This window comes from Oncorhynchus mykiss, chromosome 16, assembly GCF_013265735.2.
Source record: "Oncorhynchus mykiss isolate Arlee chromosome 16, USDA_OmykA_1.1, whole genome shotgun sequence".
In the NCBI taxonomy this organism is placed as follows: domain Eukaryota; kingdom Metazoa; phylum Chordata; class Actinopteri; order Salmoniformes; family Salmonidae; genus Oncorhynchus; species Oncorhynchus mykiss.
The window spans coordinates 76,880,390-76,906,099 of NC_048580.1; the positions used below are offsets into that span (position 1 = coordinate 76,880,390).

Sequence of the window (25,710 nt, forward strand, 5' to 3'; positions counted from 1 at the left end):
CCTGGTCCAACGACTCCCTGGTCTCTCTCTCATTACCCCTGCTCTCAATCATCATTAGCCCTGGTCCAACGACTCCCTGGTATCTCTCATCATTACCCCAGGTCTCTCTCATCATTACCCTTGGTCTCTGTCATCATTACCCCTGGTCCAACGACTCCCATGTCTCTCTCATCATTACCCCTGGTCTCTCTCATCATTACCACTGGTCTCTATCTCATTACCCCTGGTCCAACGACTCCCTTGTCCCTCTCTCATTACCCCTGGTCCAACGACTCCCTGGTCTCTCTCTCATTAACCCTGGCCAACGACTCCCTGGTCTCTCTCTCATTACCCCTGGTCCAACGACTCCCTGGTTTCTCTCATCATTACCCATGGTCTTTCTCATCATTACCCCCGGTCTCTCTCATCATTACCCCTGGAACAACGGCTCCCTGGTCTCTCTCATCATTACCCCTGCTCTCTAACATCATTAACCCCTGGTCTCTCTCATCATTACCCCTGGTCCAACGACTCCCTGGTCTCTCTCTCATTACCCCTGGTACATGACTCCCTGGTCTCTCTCTCTCATTGCCCCTGGTCCAACGACTCCCTGGTCTCTCTCATTACCCCTGGTCAAACGACTCCCTGGTCTCTGTCTCTCTTTACCCTAGTCCTACGACTCCCTGGTCTCTCTCTCTCATTAGCCCTGGTCCAACGACTCCATGGTCTCTCTCTCATTACCCCTGGTCTCTCTCATCATTACCACTGGTCTCTATCTCATTACTACTGGTCCAACGACTCCCTGGTCTCTCTCTCATTACCTGTGGTCCAACGACTCCCTGGTCTCTCTCTCATTAACCCTGGTCCAAAGACTCCCTGGTCTCTCTCTCATTACCCCTGGTCCAACGACTCCCTGGTCTCTCTCATCATTACCCATGGTCTCTCTCATCATTACCCCCGGTCTCTCTCATCATTACCCCTGGAACAAAGTCTCCCTTGTCTCTCTCATCATTACCCCTGGTCTCTAACATCATTAATCCTGGTCTCTCTCATCATTACCCCTGGGCTCTCTCATCATTACCCCTGGTCTCTCTCTCTCATTAGCCCTGGTCCAACAACTCCCTGGTCTCTCTCTCATTACCCCTAGTCTCAATCATTATTACCGCTGTTCCAACGACTCCCTGGTTTCTCTCATCATTCACCCTGGTCTCTCTCATCATTACCCCTGGTCTCTTTCATCATTACCCCTGGTCTCGCTCATCATTACCCCTGGTCTCTCTCATCATTACCCCTGGATTATCTCATCATTACCCTTGGTCTCTTTCATCATTACCCCTGGTCTCTCTCTCATTAACCCTGGTCCAACGACTCCCTGGTCTCTCTCATCATTACCCCTGGTCTCTCTCATCATTACCCCTGGTCTCTCTCTCTCATTAGCCCTGGTCCAACGACTCCCTGGTCTCTCTCTCATTACCCCTGGTCTCTCTCATCATTACCCTTGGTCTCTTTCATCATTACCCCTGGTCTCTCTCATCATTACCCCTGGTCTCTCTCATCATTACCCTGGTCCAACGGCTCCCTGGTCTCTCTCATCATTACCCCCGGTCTCTCTCATCATTACCCCTAGAACAACGGCTCCCTGCTCTATCTCATCATTACCCCTGGTCTCTAATGTCATTAATCCTGGTCTCTCTCATCATTACCCCTGGTCTCTCTCATCATTACCCCTGGTCCAACGGCTCCCTGGTTTCTCTAATCATTACCCCTGGTCCAACGGTTCCCTGGTTTTTCTCATCATTACCCCTGGTCCAACGGCTCCCTGGTCTCTCTCATTATTACCCCTGGCCTCTCTCATCATTACCCATGGTCTCTCTCTCATCATTACCCCTGGTCTCTCTCATCGTTATCCCTGGTCTCTCTCATCATTACCCCTGGTCTCTCTTATCATTACCCATGTTCCAACGGCTCCCTGGTCTCTCTCATCATTACCCCTGGTCCAACGACTCCCTGGGCTCTATCATCATTACCCCTGGTCTCTCTCATCATTACCCCTGGTCCAATGACTCCCTGGTCTCTCTCATAATTACCCCTGGTCCAACGGCTCCCTGGTCTCTCGCATCATTACCCCTGGTCTCTCTCATCATTACCCCTGGTCTCTCTCATCATTACCCCTGGTCTCTATCATCATTACCCTTGGTCTCTTTCATAATTACCCCTGGTCTCTCTCATCATTACCCCTGGTCCAACGACTCCCTGGTCTCTTTCATCATTACCCCTGGTCCAACGGCTCCCTGGTCTCTCTCATCATTACCCCTGGTCTCTCTCATCATTACCCCTAGAACAACGGCTCCCTTCTCTCTCTCATCATTACCCCTGGTCTTTAACATCATTAATCCTGGTCTCTCTCATCATTACCCCTGGTCTCTCTCATCACTACCCCTGGTCCAACGGCTCCCTGGTCTCTCTCATCATTACCCCTGGGCTCTCTCATCATTATCCCTGGTCTCTCTCATCACTACCCCGGTCTCTCTCACCATTACCCCTGGTCTCTCTCATCATTACCCCTGGTCTCTCTCATCATTACTGTCCTGTTTTATATATACCATAATATTCTGTTTCAAACAAATGATTAAAGCAATCACAGCTATCCAATAAGAGCCCTCTGAGCCAGGAGCTAACCCAATGAGCTGTTAGACGCTATCATTTCTGTAAACTACTTGATTAAAAAAGTGTAGGTGTATGTGTGTATGTGTGTGTATATGTGTGTGTGTGTGTGTGTATGTGTGTATGTGTGTGTGTGTGTGTGTGTGTGTGTGCCTGTATGTGTGTGTGTGTGTGTGTGTGTATGTGTGTGTGTGTGTATGTGTGTGTGTGTGTGTGTGTGTGTGTGTGTGTGTGTGTGTGTGTGTGTGTGTGTGTGTGTGTGTGTGTGTGTGTGTGTGCCTGTATGTGTGTGTGGACAAGTCATGCCGTATGATTTTTAATAATCATATTTACTCTGCCTCATCAATTTTGATGGTATTTCCAGCCAGCCTTGTTGCTGTATCTCTAGTGAATAGAGAAAGTGTATGTGTCCATCACTAGTGAATAGAGAGAGGGACAGAGAGGGACAGAGAGAGAGGGAAAAAGAGAGAGGGACAAAGAGAGAGGGACAGAGAGAGAGGGACAAAGAGAGGAACAGAGAGAGAGGGACAGAGAGGGAGAGAGAGAGAGGGACAAAGAGAGGAACAGAGAGAGAGGGACAAAGAGAGAGGGGCAGAGAGAGGGACAAAGTGAGGAACAGAGAGAGAGGGACAAAGAGAGGCACAGAGAGAGGGACAAAGAGAGAGGGGCAGAGAGAGGGACAGAGAGAGAGGGACAAAGAGAGGGACAGAGAGAGAGGGACAGAGAGAGAGGGACAAAGAGAGAGAGGGACAAAGATAGAGGGATTAAGAGAGAGAGGGACAGAGAGAGAGGGACAAAGAGAGAGAGACAGAGAGAGAGGGACAAAGAGAGTGGGGCAAAGAGAGAGGGACAAAGAGAGAGGGACAAAGAGAGAGCGACAAAGAGAGAGGGACAAAGAGAGAGGGACAGAGAGAGAGGGACAAAGAGAGAGGGACAGAGAGAGAGGGACAAAGAGAGGGAGACAGAGACAGAGGGACAGAGAGAAAGGGACAAAGACAGAGGGACAGAGAGAGAGGGACAAAGAGAGAGTTACAAAGAGAGAGGGACAAAGAGAGAGGGACAGAGAGAGAGGGACAAATAGAGAGGGACAGAGACAGAGGGACAGAGAGAGAGGGACAAAGAGAGGGACAGAGAGAGAGGGACAAAGAGAGAGGGACAGAGACAGAGGGACAGAGAGAGAGGGACAAAGACAGAGGGACAGAGAGAGAGGGACAGAGAGAGAGAGGGACAGAGAGAGAAGGACAGAGAGAGACAGGAGATTGTTGGGGGCATCTAAAGAAGCGAAGCTACAGTTTTATTGATTTGATCTTCAGTCAAAACTCTCAAGGTGATGAAAAGAAATGGGATGAAAACAGAACAGACCAGGGCCTGGTTTCCCTCAAGCCTCTTAAGGCCTGGTTTCCCTCAAGCCTCTTAAGGCCTGGTTTAAGGAGCAGGCCTCCCTATACTATTAGTCCTGTATCCTGTATTAGCTGGCCGTATATACCTGTAGCCCCCCCTCTACTATTAGTCCTGTATTAGCTGGCCGTATACCTGTAGCCCCCCCTCTACTATTAGTCCTGTATTAGCTGGCCGTATACCTGCAGCCCCCCCCCCCCTCTACTATTAGTCCTGTATTAGCTGGCCGTATACCTGCAGCCCCCCCCCCCCCTCTACTATTAGTCCTGTATCCTGTATTAGCTGGCCGTATACCTGCAGCCCCCCCCCCTCTACTATTAGTCCTGTATTAGCTGGCCGTATACCTGCAGCCCCCCCCCCCCCTCTACTATTAGTCCTGTATTAGCTGGCCGTATACCTGTAGCCCCCCCCCTCCCATCTACTATTAGTCCTGTATTAGCTGTCCGTATAGCTACCTGTAGCCCCCCCCTCTACTGTAGCCCCCCCCCTCTACTATTAGTCCTGTATTAGCTGTCCGTATAGCTACCTGTAGCCCCCCCCCTCTACTATTAGTCCTGTATTAGCTGTCCGTATAGCTACCTGTAGCCCCCTCCCTCTACTATTAGTCCTGTATTAGCTGGCCGTATAGCTACCTGTAGCCCCCTCCCTCTACTATTAGTCCTGTATTAGCTGGCCGTATACCTGTAGCCCCCCCTCTACTATTAGTCCTGTATTAGCTGGCCGTATACCTGTAGCCCCCCCCCCCTCTACTATTAGTCCTGTATTAGCTGTCCGTATACCTGTAGCCCCCCCTCTACTATTAGTCCTGTATTAGCTGTCCGTATACCTGTAGCCCCCCCTCTACTATTAGTCCTATATTAGCTGTCCGTATAGCTACCTGTAGCCCCCCCCCCCCTCTACTATTAGTCCTGTATTAGCTGGCCGTATAGCTACCTGTAGCCCCCCCTCTACTATTAGTCCTGTATTAGCTGTCCGTATACCTGTAGCCCCCCCCCCCTACTATTAGTCCTTTATTAGCTGTCCGAATAGCCCCCCCCCTCTACTGTAGCCCCCCCCCCTCTACTATTAGTCCTTTATTAGCTGTCCGTATAGCTACCTGTAGCCCCCCCCCCCTCTACTGTAGCCCCCCCCTCTACTATTAGTCCTGTATTAGCTGTCAGTATAGCTACCTGTAGCCCCCTCCCTCTACTATTAGTCCTGTATTAGCTGTCCGTATAGCTACCTGTAGCCCCCTCCCTCTACTATTAGTCCTGTATTAGCTGTCCGTATAGCTACCTGTAGCCCCCTCCCTCTACTATTAGTCCTGTATTAGCTGTCCGTATAGCTACCTGTAGCCCCCTCCCTCTACTATTAGTCCTGTATTAGCTGTCCGTATAGCTATCTGTAGCCCCCCCCCCCCCCCCCTCTACTATTAGTCCTGTATTAGCTGTCCGTATAGCTACCTGTAGCCCCCTCCCCCCCTCTACTATTAGTCCTGTACTAGTCCTGTATTAGTCCTGTTTCCTGTATTAGCTGTCCGTATAGCTACCTGTAGCCCCCCTCTACTATTAGTCCTGTATTAGCTCTCCGTATAGCTACCCCCCCCCCCCCCGTACTCACAGCTCCTGGATGATGAAGTACTCCTTCCGCGTCTCGAAAGTGTCGATCATTTGGAGGATGTTTGGATGGTTGACCCTGGAACAGCCAGAGGAGGAGACACATTTTTATATTAACCAAGTGTTACACCAAGTCCCATTTGGCACCCTATTCCTTATTTAGTGCCTATGGGTCCTGCTCAGAAGTAGTGCACTATACAGGGAAAAGGGTGGCATTTGGGCGAATAACCAGTGGAGGACAGATTCAGACACATAAACAGGAACCAACGAAGGAGAGATTCAGACACAGAAACCAGTGGAGGAGAGATTCAGACACAGAAACCAGTGAATGAGAGATTCAGACACAGAAACCAGCGAAAGAGAGATTCAGACACAGAAACCAGCGAAGGAGAGATTCAGACACAGAAACCAGCGAAGGAGAGATTCAGACACAGAAACCGGCGAATGAGAGATTCAGACACAGAAACCAGCAAAGGAGAGATGCAGACACAGAAACCAGCGAATGAGAGATTCAGACACAGAAACCAGCGAATGAGAGATTCAGACACAGAAACCAGCGAAGGAGAGATTCAGACACAGAAACCAGCGAAGGAGAGATTCAGACACAGAAACCAGCGAAGTAGAGATTCAGAAACAGAAACCAGCGAAGGAGAGATTCAGACACAGAAACAGGAAGCAGCGAAGAAGAGATTCAGAAACAGAAACCTGCGAAGGAGAGATTCAGACACAGAAACAGGAACCAACGAAGGAGAGATTCAGGCACAGAAATAGGAACCAACGAAGGAGATATTCAGACACTGAAACAGGAACCAACGAAGGAGAGATTCAGACACAGAAACAGGAACCAACGAAGGAGAGATTCAGACACTGAAACAGGAAGCAGAGATTCTGACACAGAAACAGGAAGCAGCGAAGGAGAGATTCAGACACAGAAACAGGAAGCAGCGAAGGAAAGATTCAGACACTGAAACAGGAAGCAGCAGGGTATAGGAACAATGCTGGACATCTTGATGGAAGTGGGGACAGCAGACTGGGATAGGGAAAGATTGAATATTGTTACAGGCTTTGGTTTTTCCATTTATGTTTTGAGGTCGACTTTGGAACATTTGGCTCCTTTGCACCGATCGGTGCCACCTCGTTAGTGGGAAGGGGTTTCACCTGTGCTGGCCCAGGTGCTGTTTAACGGTGGTTGTCCCAGTGCTCCCGTTGTCTTGATAGATGCAGAGGGTTAACACCTTCAGTTGGCGCTCCCTATTTAGAGTTCAATACCAACAGTCCTTTATCTGATTTTGTTTTGCTAGTGGGGGTCTTTTAGGTTCTAGTTGTTGTTGCTATGCAACTTTCAGTGGACCCCCCTCATTGAGTGTCTTTCAGAACCCTTCCTAGAACCCAACCTTTTTCGTTCTGGTTGTTGGTCAGTGACAATTTGTTAGTTCCCTGGGGAACGTAACAATATGTCCCTGAAACATTTTTGTAAAAACACTCCAGCCAGCTGGTCTGCACGTGCTCTGACACAGCTAGGGATGCCGTCTGGGCCGGCAGCCACACTTAAATGTCTTACTCACGTCAGCCACGGAGAACGAGAGTGGCGGTGGCCTGCATTGGCAGTACTGTGTTTTCCTCAAAGAGGGCGAAGAAGGTGTTTAGATTGTCCTGGAGCAAAGCGTCGGTGTCCGCGACGTGGCTGGTTTTCCCTTTATAGTCCGTTATTGTCTGGAGAAACTGACACATTACGTCTAGTGTCTGAGTCGTTGTATTGTGACGCCACTTTGTCTCTGTACTGGCGATTTGCCCGTCTGATTGCCTTACGGAGGGCATAGCTGCACTGTTTGTACTAGTCCATGTTCCCAGTCACCTTGCTGTCGTGAAATGTGGTTGTTTGCACATTCAGTTTTGTGCGAATGCTGCCTTATATCCATAGTTTTTGGTTTGGATAAGTTCTAATCATCACACAGGGAACAACATCCTCTACGCACTTCCTGATGAACTCAGTCACAGTGGGAACAACATCCTTTACGCACTTCCTGGTGAATTCAGTCACAGAGTCAGTGAATGCGTCAATGTTATTCTCAGACGCAACGCAGAACTTTTATTCCAGAAATCATAAAATAGTTTGACAACCCTGTTCGTAAGCTTTCAAATTAAATCAAACTCAACCATGTATATTTTCCAGTAATGAAGACATGGATGTCTTAAAAAAAGAGTATGCAAAATGGGGCAACTTTGAGCACCTCTTATCTCCTGAAAGTATTGACATTCATTCCCAAAAAGTCACCTTTGGACCACTTCCACCATGGGCAAACATGTAGGAAAGGTTTCACACAAATCAAAAGGGCTGCACACAGGGCCTCCCGAGTGGTGCAGTGGCCTAAGGCTACTAGAGATCCTGGTTCAAGTCCAGGCTCTGTCGCAGCTGGCCGCGACCGGGAGACCCATGCACAATTGGCCCAGTGTAATCTATGTTAGTGGAGGCTATGGCCGGCAGGGATGTTCTTGTCCCATTGCGCTCTAGTGACTCCTGTGGCGGGCCGGGCATGATTGCCAGGTGTACGGTGTTTGGTTTCCGGGTTAAGCGGCTGGCTTCCGGGTTAAGCCGGCATTGTGTCAAGAAGCAGTACGGCTTGGTTGGGTTGTGTTTCGGAGGACACACGGCTCTCAACCTTCGCTTTTCCCGAGTCCGTATGGGAGCTGCAGCGATGGGACAAGACTATAACCACCAATTGGAAACCACAAAATTGGGGGGGAAACATTTAAGAAACAAAAAAAGGGGTGCACACAGAAAGTGACTGAAATCATATGGAAGTACCCTGCAGTGACTGAAATCATATAGAAGTACCCTGCAGTGACTGAAATCATATGGAAGTACCCTGCAGTGACTGAAATCATATGGAAGTACCCTGCAGTGACTGAAATCATATGGAAGTACCCTGCAGTGACTGAAATCATATGGAAGTACCCTGCAGTTACTGAAATCATATGGAAGAACCCTGCAGTGACTGAAATCATGTAGAAGTACCCTGCAGTGACTGAAATCATATGGAAGTACCCTGCAGTGACTGAAATCATATGGAAGTACCCTGCAGTGACTGAAATCATATGGAAGTACCCTGCAGTGCCTGAAATCATATGGAAGTACCCTGCAGTGCCTGAAATCATATGGAAGTACCCTGCAGTGACTGAAATCATATGGAAGTACCCTGCAGTGACTGAAATCATATGGAAGTACCCTGCAGTAACTGAAATCATATGGAAGTACCCTGCAGTGACTGAAATCATATGGAAGTACCCTGCAGTTACTGAAATCATATGGAAGTACCCTGCAGTGACTGAAATCATATAGAAGTACCCTGCAGTGACTGAAATCATATGGAAGAACCCTGCAGTGACTGAAATCATATGGAAGTACCCTGCAGTGACTGAAATCATATGGAAGTACCCTGCAGTGACTGAAATCATATGGAAGTACCCTGCAGTGACTGAAATCATATGGAAGTACCCTGCAGTGACTGAAATCATATGGAAGTACCCTGCAGTTACTGAAATCATATGGAAGAACCCTGCAGTGACTGAAATCATATAGAAGTACCCTGCAGTGACTGAAATCATATGGAAGTACCCTGCAGTGACTGAAATCATATGGAAGTACCCTGCAGTGACTGAAATCATATGGAAGTACCCTGCAGTGCCTGAAATCATATGGAAGTACCCTGCAGTGCCTGAAATCATATGGAAGTACCCTGCAGTGACTGAAATCATATGGAAGTACCCTGCAGTGACTGAAATCATATGGAAGTACCCTGCAGTGCCTGAAATCATATGGAAGTACCCTGCAGTGACTGAAATCATATGGAAGTACCCTGCAGTTACTGAAATCATATAGAAGTACCCTGCAGTGACTGAAACCATATGGAAGTACCCTGCAGTTACTGAAATCATATGGAAGAACCCTGCAGTGACTGAAATCATATAGAAGTACCCTGCAGTGACTGAAATCATATAGAAGTACCCTGCAGTGACTGAAATCATATGGAAGTACCCTGCAGTGCCTGAAATCATATGGAAGTACCCTGCAGTGACTGAAATCATATGGAAGTACCCTGCAGTGACTGAAATCCTATGGAAGTACCCTGCAGTGCCTGAAATCATATGGAAGTACCCTGCAGTGACTGAAATCATATGGAAGTACCCTGCAGTGACTGAAATCATTTGGAAGTACCCTGCAGTGCCTGAAATCATATGGAAGTACCCTGCAGTGACTGAAAACATATGGAAGTACCCTGCAGTGACTGAAATCATATGGAAGTACCCTGCAGTGACTGAAATCATATGGAAGTACCCTGCAGTTACTGAAATCATATGGAAGAACCCTGCAGTGACTGAAATCATATGGAAGTACCCTGCAGTGACTGAAATCATATGGAAGTACCCTGCAGTGACTGAAATCATATAGAAGTACCCTGCAGTGACTGAAATCATATGGAAGTACCCTGCAGTGCCTGAAATCATATGGAAGTACCCTGCAGTGACTGAAATCATATGGAAGTACCCTGCAGTGACTGAAATCATATAGAAGTACCCTGCAGTGACTGAAATCATATAGAAGTACCCTGCAGTGACTGAAATCATATGGAAGTACCCTGCAGTGACTGAAATCATATGGAAGTACCCTGCAGTGACTGAAATCATATGGAAGTACCCTGCAGTGACTGAAATCATAGGGAAGTACCCTGCAGTGACTGAAATCATATGGAAGTACCCTGCAGTGACTGAAATCATATGGAAGTACCCTGCAGTGACTGAAATCATATAGAAGTACCCTGCAGTGACTGAAATCATATGGAAGTACCCTGCAGTGCCTGAAATCATATGGAAGTACCCTGCAGTGACTGAAATCATATGGAAGTACCCTGCAGTGACTGAAATCATATGGAAGTACCCTGCAGTGCCTGAAATCATGTACCCTGCAGTTACTGAAATCATATGGAAGTATCCTGCAGTGACTGAAATCATATGGAAGTACCCTGCAGTGACTGAAATCATATGGAAGTACCCTGCAGTGACTGAAATCATATGGAAGTACCCTGCAGTGACTGAAATCATATGGAAGTACCCTGCAGTGACTGAAAACATATGGAAGTACCCTGCAGTGACTGAAATCATATGGAAGTACCCTGCAGTGACTGAAATCATATGGAAGTACCCTGCAGTGCCTGAAATCATGTACCCTGCAGTTACTGAAATCATATGGAAGTACCCTGCAGTGACTGAAATCATATAGAAGTACCCTGCAGTGACTGAAATCATATGGAAGTACCCTGCAGTGCCTGAAATCATATGGAAGTACCCTGCAGTGACTGAAATCATATGGAAGTACCCTGCAGTGACTGAAATCATATGGAAGTACCCTGCAGTGCCTGAAATCATGTACCCTGCAGTTACTGAAATCATATGGAAGTACCCTGCAGTGACTGAAATCATATGGAAGTACCCTGCAGTGACTGAAATCATATGGAAGTACCCTGCAGTGACTGAAATCATATGGAAGTACCCTGCAGTGACTGAAATCATATGGAAGTACCCTGCAGTGACTGAAAACATATGGAAGTACCCTGCAGTGACTGCTGCTTTGTTCCTTTAAATTAAGACCTGTTTGTCGTCATTGTAGAAAACTGAGAAGCAAAAACTGTCAGACACTGTGGGCCTCAGTAGCTATACCCTCCGTGATAGCATTACATGTTCTGTTATTAGCTGCTACAATTTCAACTTCTACTCAGATACAGTACTGTCTCTCTGTACATCAGGGGATCATGTACATTTTGAGAGGGGGTCTGTCTCTCTGTACATCAGGGGATCACGTACATTTTGAGAGGGGGTCTGTCTCTCTGTACATCAGGGGATCACGTACATTTTGAGAGGGGGTCTGTCTCTCTGTACATCAGCGGATCACGTACATTTTGAGAGGGGGTCTGTCTCTCTGTACATCAGGGGATCATGTACATTTTGAGAGGGGGTCTGTCTCTCTGTACATCAGGGGATCACGTACATTTTGAGAGGGGGTCTGTCTCTCTGTACATCAGGGGATCATGTACATTTTGAGAGGGGTCTGTCTCTCTGTACATCAGGGGATCACGTACATTTTGAGAGGGGGTCTGTCTCTCTGTACATCAGGGGATCACATACATTTTGAGAGGGGGTCTGTCTCTCTGTACATCAGGGGATCACGTACATTTTGAGAGGGGGTCTGTCTCTCTGTACATCAGGGGATCACGTACATTTTGAGGATCTGGATTTCATTCTTGGCAGCCTTGCGTACTTTCCTCCCGTCCTTCTTCAGAAACTTCTTACAGACAAACACCTTGTTGGTCTGTCTGTCTTTAGCCATACACAGCTCACAGAACTCCTTCCTGCAGACAGGGAGTGGGGAGAGGGAGGGAGGAGAGGGAGAAGAGAGAAGGTAGAGAGTGAAGAGAGAGGGTTGAGAGAGAGAAGAGAGGGTGAGAGACAGTGATAGAGCAAAAGAGAAAGGAGGCAGAGGAGAACATAATCAGGACAGATGCATTTTAAAGCAGCACTCCTCAATCTCTGTTAATGCCTAAAAACATTCTCAGCGGACAAAAACGCAAGGTTAGGGCCATATTAGGCAGACCGACATGTTTTAAATGGCGACCGGGCAGAGCAGACACAGAGAAACACGCATGCCAAAATGCATTTGTGTCTGCAAAAGCATTAACACACAACCACTTTCTGTCAGAAAGACTGAGGACTGCATCTTTAAAAGTAATAATGAACAGAGTGGTTATTAGACTACATAATGAACAGAGTGGTTATTAGACTACATAATGAACAGAATGGTTATTCGACTACATAATGAATAGAGTGGTTAACAGACTACATAATGAACATAGTGGTTAACAGACTACATAATGAACAGAGTGGTTATTAGACTACATAATGAACAGAGTGGCTATTAGACTACATAATGAACAGAATGCTTATTAGAGTACATAATGAACAGAGTGGTTAACAGACTACATAATGAACAGAGTGGTTATTAGACTACATAATGAACAGATTGGTTATTAGACTACATAATGAACAGAGTGGTTATTAGACTATATAATGGACAGAGTGGTTATTAGACTACATAAAGAACAGAGTGGTTATTAGACTACATAACGAACAGAGTGGTTATTAGAGTACATAATGAACAGTGTCTACATATTGCTGGTTGATGATTTAAGAGGATTTAAATTAAAGTGGGCTGGATGGAGACTTTTCAACCTCAGTCATTATCTCCAGCACACTACCAGGATCTACCTCAGTCATTATCTCAGCACCAGTACCAGGGCTACATACGTGAAAACTAAACATTTCCAGGTTTTGCAGAAACAAATATTACGTTTTTAAAAACAGTGATTTTGAAACTCTATGATCATTTTGAGTGTCGTGCGGAGCAGGAAAACACCCTCCACAGATCATAGAAACGCTGTTGAAAAGTTGAAAAGTGGCTTCAACTCCATACACTTGAGATAAAATACTAAACAGCAAATACTGACAGACAAATCCCAACAACCGTTGCATTAATATTGACAGGAAACTTCAGCCTGAGATAATGAATATGACCACATGGTTTCCTATTTACCTCAACCTGACATCATGAATATGACCACATGGTTTCCTCTTTACCTCAACCTGATATCATGAATAAAGAATATGAACACATGGTTTCTCCTTTACCTCAACCTGACATCATGAATATGACCACATGGTTTCCTCTTTACCTCAACCTGACATCATGAATATGACCACATGGTTTCCTCTTTACCTTAACCTGACATCATGAATATGAACACATGGTTTCCCCTTACCTCAACCTGACATCATGAATAGTGAATATGACCACATGGTTTCCTCTTTACCTCAACCTGACATCATGAATATTACCACATGGTTTCCTCTTTACCTTAACCTGACATCATGAATATGAACACATGGTTTCCCCTTACCTCAACCTGACATCATGAATAATGAATATGACCACATGGTTTCCTCTTTACCTCAACCTGACATCATGAATATGAACACATGGTTTCCCCTTACCTCAACCTGACATCATGAATAGTGAATATGACCACATGGTTTCCCCTTTACCTCAGCCTGACATCATGAATAAAGAATATGAACACATGGTTTCTCCTTTACCTCAACCTGACATCATGAATATGACCACATGGTTTCCTCTTTACCTCAACCTGACATCATGAATAATGAATATGACCACATGGTTCCCCTTTACCTCAACCTGACACATCATGAATAATGAACATGACCACATGGTTTCCCCTTTACCTAAACCTGACACATCATGAATAATGAATATGACCACATGGTTTCACATTTACCTCAGCCTGACATCATGAATATGACCACATGGTTTCCCCTTTACCTCAGCCTGACATCATGAATAATGAATATGACCACATGGTTCCCCTTTACCTCAACCTGACACATCATGAACAATGAACATGACCACATGGTTTCCCCTTTACCTAAACCTGACACATCATGAATAATGAATATGACCACATGGTTTCACATTTACCTCAGCCTGACATCATGAATTATGAATATGACCACATGATTCCCCTTTACCTCAACCTGACACATCATGAATAATGAATATGACCACATGGTTTCACATTTACCTCAGCCTGACATCATGAATTATGAATATGACCACATGATTCCCCATTACCTCAACCTGACACATCATGAATAATGAATATGACTACATGGTTTCCCCTTTACCTCAGCATGACATCATGAATATGACCACATGGTTTCCCCTTTACCTCAGCCTGACATCATGAATAAAGAATATGACCACATGGTTTCCCCTTTACCTCAACCTGACATCATGAATAATGAATATGAACACATGGTTTCCCCTTTACCTCAACCTGACACATCATGAATAATGAACATGAACACATGGTTTCTCCTTTAACTCAACCTGACATCATGAATATGAACATATGGTTTCCCCTTTACCTCAACCTGACATCATGAATATGACCACATGGTTTCGTCTTTACCTCAACCTGACACATCATGAATAATGAACATGAACACATGGTTTCTCCTTTAACTCAACCTGACATCATGAATATGACCACATGGTTTCCTCTTTACCTCAACCTGACATCATGAATATGACCACATGGTTTCCCCTTTACCTCAGCATGACATCATGAATATGACCACATGGTTTCCCCTTTACCTCAGCCTGACATCATGAATAATGAATATGACCACATGGTTTCCCCTTTACCTCAACGTGACACATCATGATTAATGAATATGACCACATGGTTTCCCCTTTACCTCAGCCTGACATCATGAATAATGAATATGACCACATGGTTTCCCCTTTACCTCAGCCTGACATCATAAATAATGACCACATGGTTCCCCTTTACCTCAGCCTGACATCATGAATAAGGAATATGACCCAATGGTTTCCCCTTTACCTCAGCCTGACATCATGAATAATGAATATGACCACATGGTTTCTCCTTTAACTCAACCTGACATCATGAATATGAACACATGGTTTCCCCTTTACCTCAACCTGACATCATGAATATGACCACATGGTTTCCCCTTTACCTCAGCCTGACATCATGAATATGAACAAATGGTTTCCCCTTTACCTCAACCTGACATCATGAATATGACCACATGGTTTCCCCTTTACCTCAGCCTGACACCTCATGATTAATGAATATGACCACATGGTTTCCCCTTTACCTCAGCCTGACATCGTGAATAATGAATATGACCACATGGTTCCCCTTTACCTCAACCTGACAAATCATGAATAATGCATATGACCACATGGTTTCCCCTTTACCTCAACCTGACACATAATGAGTAATGAATATGACCAAATGGTTCCCCTTTACCTCAACCTGACATCATGAATATGACCACATGGTTCCCCTTTACCTCAACCTGACACATCATGAATAATGAATATGACCACATGGTTTCCCCTTTACCTCAGCATGACATCATGAATAATGAATATGACCACATGGTTCCCCTTTACCTCAACCTGACACATCATGAATAATGAATATGACCACATGGTTTCCCCTTTACCTCAGCATGACATCATGAATAATGAATATGACCACATGGTTTCCCCTTTACCTCAACCTGACATCATGAATAATGACTATGACCACATGGTTCCCCTTTACCTCAACCTGACATCATGAATAATGACTATGACCACATGGTTTCCCCTTTACCTCAGCATGACATCAAGAATAATGACTATGACCACATGGTTCCCCTTTACCTCAACCTGACACATCATGAATAAGGAATATGACCACTTGGTTTCCCCTTTACCTCAACCTGACATCATGAATATGACCACATGGTTCCCCGTTACCTCAACCTGACACATCATGAATAATGAATATGAACACATGGTTTCCCCTTTACCTCAGCCTGACATCATGAATAATGAACACATGGTTTCCCCTTTACCTCAGCCTGACATCATGAATAATGAATATGACCACATGGTTCCCCTTTACCTCAACCTGACACATCATGAATAATGAATATGACCACATGGTTTCCCCTTTACCTCAGCATGACATCATGAATAATGAATATGAACACATGGTTCCCCTTTACCTCAACCTGACACATCATGAATAAGGAATATGACCACATGGTTTCCCTTTTACCTCAACCTGACATCATGAATAATGAACACATGGTTTCGCCTTTACCTCAGTCTGACATCATGAATAATGAATATGACTACATGGTTTCCCCTTTACCTCAACCTGACACATCATGAATAATGAATATGACTACATGGTTTCCCCTTTACATCAGCTTGACATCATGAATATGACCACATGGTTTCCCATTTACCTCAACCTGACATCATGAATATGACCACATGGTTTCCCCTTTACCTCAACCTGACATCATGAATAATGAATATGACCACATGGTTTCCCCTTTACCTCAACCTGACACATCATGAATAATGAATATGACTACATGGTTTCCCCTTTACCTCAACCTGACATCATGAATATGACCACATGGTTTCCTCTTTACCTCAACCTGACATTGAATAATGAATATGACCACATGGTTTCCCCTTTAACTTAACCTGACATCATGAATTATGAATATGACCACATGGTTTCCCCTTTACCTCAACCTGACATCATGAATAATGAATATGAACACATGGTTTCTTCTTTACCTCAACCTGACATCATGAATATGACTACATGGTTTCCCCTTTACCTCAGCATGACATCATGAATATGACCACATGGTTTCCCCTTTACCTCAACCTGACATCATGAATAATGAATATGACCACATGGTTTCCCCTTTACCTCAACCTGACATCATGAATAATGAATATGAACACATGGTTTCTTCTTTACCTCAACCTGACATCATGAATATGACCACATGGTTTCCCCTTTACCTCAACCTGACATCATGAATATGACCACATGGTTTCCTCTTTACCTTAACCTGACATCATGAATATGAACACATGGTTTCCCCTTACCTCAACCTGACATCATGAATAGTGAATATGACCACATGGTTACCCCTTTACCTCAGCCTGACATCATGAATAATGAATATGACCACATGGTTTCCCCTTTACCTCAGCATGACATCATGAATAATGAATATGAACTCATGGTTTCTCCTTTACCTCAGCCTGACATCATGAATATGAACACATGATTTCCCCTTTACCTCAGCCTGACATCATGAATATGAACAAATGGTTTCCCCTTTACCTCAGCCTGACATCATGAATAATGAACACATGGTTTCCCCTTTACCTCAGCCTGACATCATGATTAATGAATATGACCACATGGTTTCCCCTTTACCTCAGCATGACATCATGAATAATGAATATGACCACATGGTTTTCCCTTTACCTCATCCTGACATCATGAATAATGAATATGACCACATGGTTTCCCCTTTACCTCAGCCTGACATCATGAATAATGAATATGACCACACGGTTCGCCTTTACCTCAACCTGACATCATGAATAATGAACACATGCTTTCCCCTTTACCTCAACCTGACAACATGAATAATGAATATGACCACACGGTTCGCCTTTACCTCAACCTGACATCATGAATAATGAACACATGGTTCCCCCTTTACCTCAGCCTGACATCATGAATAATGAATATGTACACATGGTTTCCCCTTTACCTAAGCCTGACATCATGAATATGACCACATGGTTTCCCCTTTACCTCAACCTGACATCATGAATAATGAACATGACCACATGGTTTCCCCTTTACCTCAACCTGACATCATGAATAATGAACATGACCACATGGTTTCCCCTTTACCTCAACCTGACATCATGAATAATGAATATGAACACATGGTTTCCCCTTTACCTCAACCTGACATCATGAATATGAACACATGGTTTCCCCTTTACCTCAGTCTGACATCATAAATAATGAACACATGGTTTCCCCTAAACCTCAACCTGACATCATGAATAATGAATATGACCACATGGTTACCCCTTTACCTCAGCCTGACATCATGATTAATGAATATGACCACATGGTTTCCCCTTTAACTCAACCTGACATCATGAATAATGAATATGAACTCATGGTTTCTCCTTTACCTCAGCCTGACATCATGAATATGAACACATGATTTCCCCTTTACCTCAGCCTGACATCATGAATATGAACACATGGTTTCCCCTTTACCTCAACCTGACACATCATGAATAATGAATATGACCACATGGTTTCACATTTACCTCAGCCTGACATCATGAATTATGAATATGACCACATGATTCCCCTTTACCTCAACCTGACACATCATGAATAATGAATATGACTACATGGTTTCCCCTTTACCTCAACCTGACATCATGAATATGACCACATGGTTTCCTCTTTACCTCAACCTGACATTGAATAATGAATATGACCACATGGTTTCCCCTTTAACTTAACCTGACATCATGAATTATGAATATGACCACATGGTTTCCCCTTTACCTCAACCTGACATCATGAATAATGAATATGAACACATGGTTTCTTCTTTACCTCAACCTGACATCATGAATATGACTACATGGTTTCCCCTTTACCTCAGCATGACATCATGAATATGACCACATGGTTTCCCCTTTACCTCAACCTGACATCATGAATAATGAATATGACCACATGGTTTCCCCTTTACCTCAACCTGACATCATGAATAATGAATATGAACACATGGTTTCTTCTTTACCTCAACCTGACATCATGAATATGACCACATGGTTTCCCCTTTACCTCAACCTGACATCATGAATATGACCACATGGTTTCCTCTTTACCTTAACCTGACATCATGAATATGAACACATGGTTTCCCCTTACCTCAACCTGACATCATGAATAGTGAATATGACCACATGGTTACCCCTTTACCTCAGCCTGACATCATGAATAATGAATATGACCACATGGTTTCCCCTTTACCTCAGCATGACATCATGAATAATGAATATGAACTCATGGTTTCTCCTTTACCTCAGCCTGACATCATGAATATGAACACATGATTTCCCCTTTACCTCAGCCTGACATCATGAATATGAACAAATGGTTTCCCCTTTACCTCAGCCTGACATCATGAATAATGAACACATGGTTTCCCCTTTACCTCAGCCTGACATCATGATTAATGAATATGACCACATGGTTTCCCCTTTACCTCAGCATGACATCATGAATAATGAATATGACCACATGGTTTTCCCTTTACCTCATCCTGACATCATGAATAATGAATATGACCACATGGTTTCCCCTTTACCTCAGCCTGACATCATGAATAATGAATATGACCACACGGTTCGCCTTTACCTCAACCTGACATCATGAATAATGAACACATGCTTTCCCCTTTACCTCAACCTGACAACATGAATAATGAATATGACCACACGGTTCGCCTTTACCTCAACCTGACATCATGAATAATGAACACATGGTTCCCCCTTTACCTCAGCCTGACATCATGAATAATGAATATGTACACATGGTTTCCCCTTTACCTAAGCCTGACATCATGAATATGACCACATGGTTTCCCCTTTACCTCAACCTGACATCATGAATAATGAACATGACCACATGGTTTCCCCTTTACCTCAACCTGACATCATGAATAATGAACATGACCACATGGTTTCCCCTTTACCTCAACCTGACATCATGAATAATGAATATGAACACATGGTTTCCCCTTTACCTCAACCTGACATCATGAATATGAACACATGGTTTCCCCTTTACCTCAGTCTGACATCATAAATAATGAACACATGGTTTCCCCTAAACCTCAACCTGACATCATGAATAATGAATATGACCACATGGTTACCCCTTTACCTCAGCCTGACATCATGATTAATGAATATGACCACATGGTTTCCCCTTTAACTCAACCTGACATCATGAATAATGAATATGAACTCATGGTTTCTCCTTTACCTCAGCCTGACATCATGAATATGAACACATGATTTCCCCTTTACCTCAGCCTGACATCATGAATATGAACACATGGTTTCCCCTTTACCTCAACCTGACACATCATGAATAATGAATATGACCACATGGTTTCACATTTACCTCAGCCTGACATCATGAATTATGAATATGACCACATGATTCCCCTTTACCTCAACCTGACACATCATGAATAATGAATATGACCACATGGTTTCACATTTACCTCAGCCTGACATCATGAATTATGAATATGACCACATGATTCCCCTTTACCTCAACCTGACACATCATGAATAATGAATATGACTACATGGTTACCCCTTTACCTCAGCCTGACATCATGATTAATGAATATGACCACATGGTTTCCCCTTTAACTCAACCTGACATCATGAATAATGAATATGAACTCATGGTTTCTCCTTTACCTCAGCCTGACATCATGAATATGAACACATGATTTCCCCTTTACCTCAGCCTGACATCATGAATATGAACACATGGTTTCCCCTTTACCTCAACCTGACACATCATGAATAATGAATATGACCACATGGTTTCACATTTACCTCAGCCTGACATCATGAATTATGAATATGACCACATGATTCCCCTTTACCTCAACCTGACACATCATGAATAATGAATATGACCACATGGTTTCACATTTACCTCAGCCTGACATCATGAATTATGAATATGACCACATGATTCCCCTTTACCTCAACCTGACACATCATGAATAATGAATATGACTACATGGTTTCCCCTTTACCTCAGCATGACATCATGAATATGACCAAATGGTTTCCCCTTTACCTCAGCCTGACATCATGAATTATGAATATGACCACATAGTTTCCCCTTTACCTCAGCCTGACATCATGAATATGAACACATGGTTTCCCCTTTACCTCAACCTGACACATCATGAATAATGAATATGAACACATGGTTTCCCCTTTACCTCAACCTGACATCATGAATATGACCACATGGTTTCCTCTTTACCTCAACCTGATATCATGAATAATGAATATGAACACATGGTTTCTTCTTTACCTCACCCTGACATCATGAATATGACCACATGGTTTCCCCTTTACCTCAACCTGACATCATGAATATGACCACATGGTTTCCTCTTTACCTTAACCTGACATCATGAATATGAACACATGGTTTCCCCTTACCTCAACCTGACATCATGAATAGTGAATATGACCACATGGTTTCCCCTTTACCTCAGCCTGACATCATGAATAATGAATATGACCACATGGTTTCCCCTTTACCTCAGCATGACATCATGAATAATGAATATGAACTCATGGTTTCTCCTTTACCTCAACCTGACATCATGAATAATGAACATGACCACATGGTTTCCCCTTTACCTCAACCTGACATCATGAATAATGAATATGAACACATGGTTTCCCCTTTACCTCAACCTGACATCATGAATATGAACACATGGTTTCCCCTTTACCTCAGTCTGACATCATAAATAATGAACACATGGTTTCCCCTAAACCTCAACCTGACATCATGAATAATGAATATGACCACATGGTTACCCCTTTACCTCAGCCTGACATCATGATTAATGAATATGACCACATGGTTTCCCCTTTAACTCAACCTGACATCATGAATAATGAATATGAACTCATGGTTTCTCCTTTACCTCAGCCTGACATCATGAATATGAACACATGATTTCCCCTTTACCTCAGCCTGACATCATGAATATGAACACATGGTTTCCCCTTTACCTCAGCCTGACATCATGAATTATGAATATGACCACATGATTCCCCTTTACCTCAACCTGACACATCATGAATAATGAATATGACCACATGGTTTCACATTTACCTCAGCCTGACATCATGAATTATGAATATGACCACATGATTCCCCTTTACCTCAACCTGACACATCATGAATAATGAATATGACTACATGGTTTCCCCTTTACCTCAGCATGACATCATGAATATGACCAAATGGTTTCCCCTTTACCTCAGCCTGACATCATGAATTATGAATATGACCACATAGTTTCCCCTTTACCTCAGCCTGACATCATGAATATGAACACATGGTTTCCCCTTTACCTCAACCTGACACATCATGAATAATGAATATGAACACATGGTTTCTCCTTTAACTCAACCTGACATCATGAATATGAACACATGGTTTCCCCTTTACCTCAACCTGACATCATGAATATGACCACATGGTTTCCTCTTTACCTCAACCTGATATCATGAATAATGAATATGAACACATGGTTTCTTCTTTACCTCACCCTGACATCATGAATATGACCACATGGTTTCCCCTTTACCTCAACCTGACATCATGAATATGACCACATGGTTTCCTCTTTACCTTAACCTGACATCATGAATATGAACACATGGTTTCCCCTTACCTCAACCTGACATCATGAATAGTGAATATGACCACATGGTTTCCCCTTTACCTCAGCCTGACATCATGAATAATGAATATGACCACATGGTTTCCCCTTTACCTCAGCATGACATCATGAATAATGAATATGAACTCATGGTTTCTCCTTTACCTCAGCCTGACATCATGAATATGAACACATGATTTCCCCTTTACCTCAGCCTGACATCATGAATATGAACAAATGGTTTCCCCTTTACCTCAGCCTGACATCATGAATAATGAACACATGGTTTCCCCTTTACCTCAGCCTGACATCATGAATAATGAATATGACCACATGGTTTCCCCTTTACCTCAGCCTGACATCATGATTAATGAATATGACCACATGGTTTCCCCTTTACCTCAGCATGACATCATGAATAATGAATATGACCACATGGTTTTCCCTTTACCTCAGCCTGACATCATGAATAATGAATATGACCACATGGTTTCCCCTTTACCTCAGCCTGACATCATGAATAATGAATATGACCACACGGTTCGCCTTTACCTCAACCTGACATCATGAATAATGAACACATGCTTTCCCCTTTACCTCAACCTGACATCATGAATAATGAATATGACCACACGGTTCGCCTTTACCTCAACCTGACATCATGAATAATGAACACATGGTTCCCCCTTTACCTCAGCCTGACATCATGAATAATGAATATGTACACATGGTTTCCCCTTTACCTAAGCCTGACATCATGAATATGACCACATGGTTTCCCCTTTACCTCAACCTGACATCATGAATAATGAACATGACCACATGGTTTCCCCTTTACCTCAACCTGACATCATGAATAATGAACATGACCACATGGTTTCCCCTTTACCTCAACCTGACATCATGAATAATGAATATGAACACATGGTTTCCCCTTTACCTCAACCTGACATCATGAATATGAACACATGGTTTCCCCTTTACCTCAATGAATATGACCACATGGTTACCCCTTTACCTCAGCCTGACATCATGATTAATGAATATGACCACATGGTTTCCCCTTTAACTCAACCTGACATCATGAATAATGAATATGAACTCATGGTTTCTCCTTTACCTCAGCCTGACATCATGAATATGAACACATGATTTCCCCTTTACCTCAGCCTGACATCATGAATATGAACACATGGTTTCCCCTTTACCTCAGCCTGACATCATGAATATGAACAAATGGTTTCCCCTTTACCTCAGCCTGACATCATGAATAATGAACACATGGTTTCCCCTTTACCTCAGCCTGACATCATGAATAATGAATATGACCACATGGTTTCCCCTTTACCTCAGCCTGACATCATGATTAATGAATATGACCACATGGTTTCCCCTTTACCTCAGCATGACATCATGAATAATGAATATGACCACCTGGTTTTCCCTTTACCTCAGCCTGACATCATGAATAATGAATATGACCACATGGTTTCCCCTTTACCTCAGCCTGACATCATGAATAATGAATATGACCACACGGTTCGCCTTTACCTCAACCTGACATCATGAATAATGAACACATGCTTTCCCCTTTACCTCAACCTGACATCATGAATAATGAATATGACCACACGGTTCGCCTTTACCTCAACCTGACATCATGAATAATGAACACATGGTTCCCCCTTTACCTCAGCCTGACATCATGAATAATGAATATGTACACATGGTTTCCCCTTTACCTCAACCTGACATCATGAATAATGAACATGACCACATGGTTTCCCCTTTACCTCAACCTGACATCATGAATAATGAATATGACCACATGGTTTCCCCTTTACCTCAGCCTGACATCATGAATAATGAATATGACCACATGGTTTCTCCTTTAACTCAACCTGACATCATGAATATGAACACATGGTTTCCCCTTTACCTCAACCTGACATCATGAATAATGAATATGAACACATGGTTTCTCCTTTACCTCAGCCTGACATCATGATTAATGAATATGACCACATGGTTTCTCCTTTACCTCAGCCGGACATCATGAATATGAACACATGGTTTCTCCTTTACCTCAGCCTGAAATCATGAATAATGAATATGACCACATGGTTACCCCTTTACCTCAGCCTGACATCATGATTAATGAATATGACCACATGGTTTCCCCTTTACCTCAGCCTGACATCATGAATAATGAATATGACCACATGGTTTCTCCTTTAACTCAACCTGACATCATGAATATGAACACATGGTTTCCCCTTTACCTCAACCTGACATCATGAATAATGAATATGAACACATAGTTTCTCCTTTACCTCAGCCTGACATCATGATTAATGAATATGACCACATGGTTTCTCCTTTACCTCAGCCGGACATCATGAATATGAACACATGGTTTCTCCTTTACCTCAGCCTGAAATCATGAATAATGAATATGACCACATGGTTTCCCCTTTACCTCAAACTGACACATCGTGAATAATGAATATGACCACATGGTTTCCCCTTTACCTCAACCTGACACATCATGCATAATGAATATGACTACATGGTTTCCCCTTTACCTCAACCTGACATCATGAATAATGAATATGACCACATGGTTTCCCCTTTACCTCAACCTGACACATCATGAATAATGAATATGACCACATGGTTTCCCCTTTACCTCAACCTGACACATCATGAATAATGAATATAACTACATGGTTTCCCCTTTACCTCAGCTTGACATCATGAATATGACCACATGCTTTCCCCTTTACGTCAACCTGACACATCATGAATAATGAATATGACTACATGGTTTCCCCTTTACCTCAGCTTGACATCATGAATATGACCACATGGTTTCCCCTTTACCTCAACCTGACATCATGAATAATGAATATGACCACATGGTTTCCCCTTTACCTCAACCTGACACATCATGAATAATGAATATGACTACATGGTTTCCCCTTTACCTCAGCCTGAC

At 43.5% G+C, this 25,710-nt stretch overlaps 1 protein-coding gene across 1 annotated transcript in view; it reads right to left on the bottom strand.

Annotated features, from left to right (window-relative positions):
- Nucleotides 1-25,710, bottom strand: part of LOC118939598 (caM kinase-like vesicle-associated protein) — a 189,870-nt gene that overhangs the window by 73,239 nt on the left and 90,921 nt on the right. Inside the window, exons 3-4 of the mRNA XM_036947835.1 lie at nt 11,909-12,040; nt 5,641-5,715 (exon numbers count right to left, since the gene is read on the bottom strand). Coding sequence (XP_036803730.1) covers nt 5,641-5,715; nt 11,909-12,040 — 207 coding nt within the window. The remainder of the gene's footprint in view (nt 1-5,640; nt 5,716-11,908; nt 12,041-25,710) is intronic.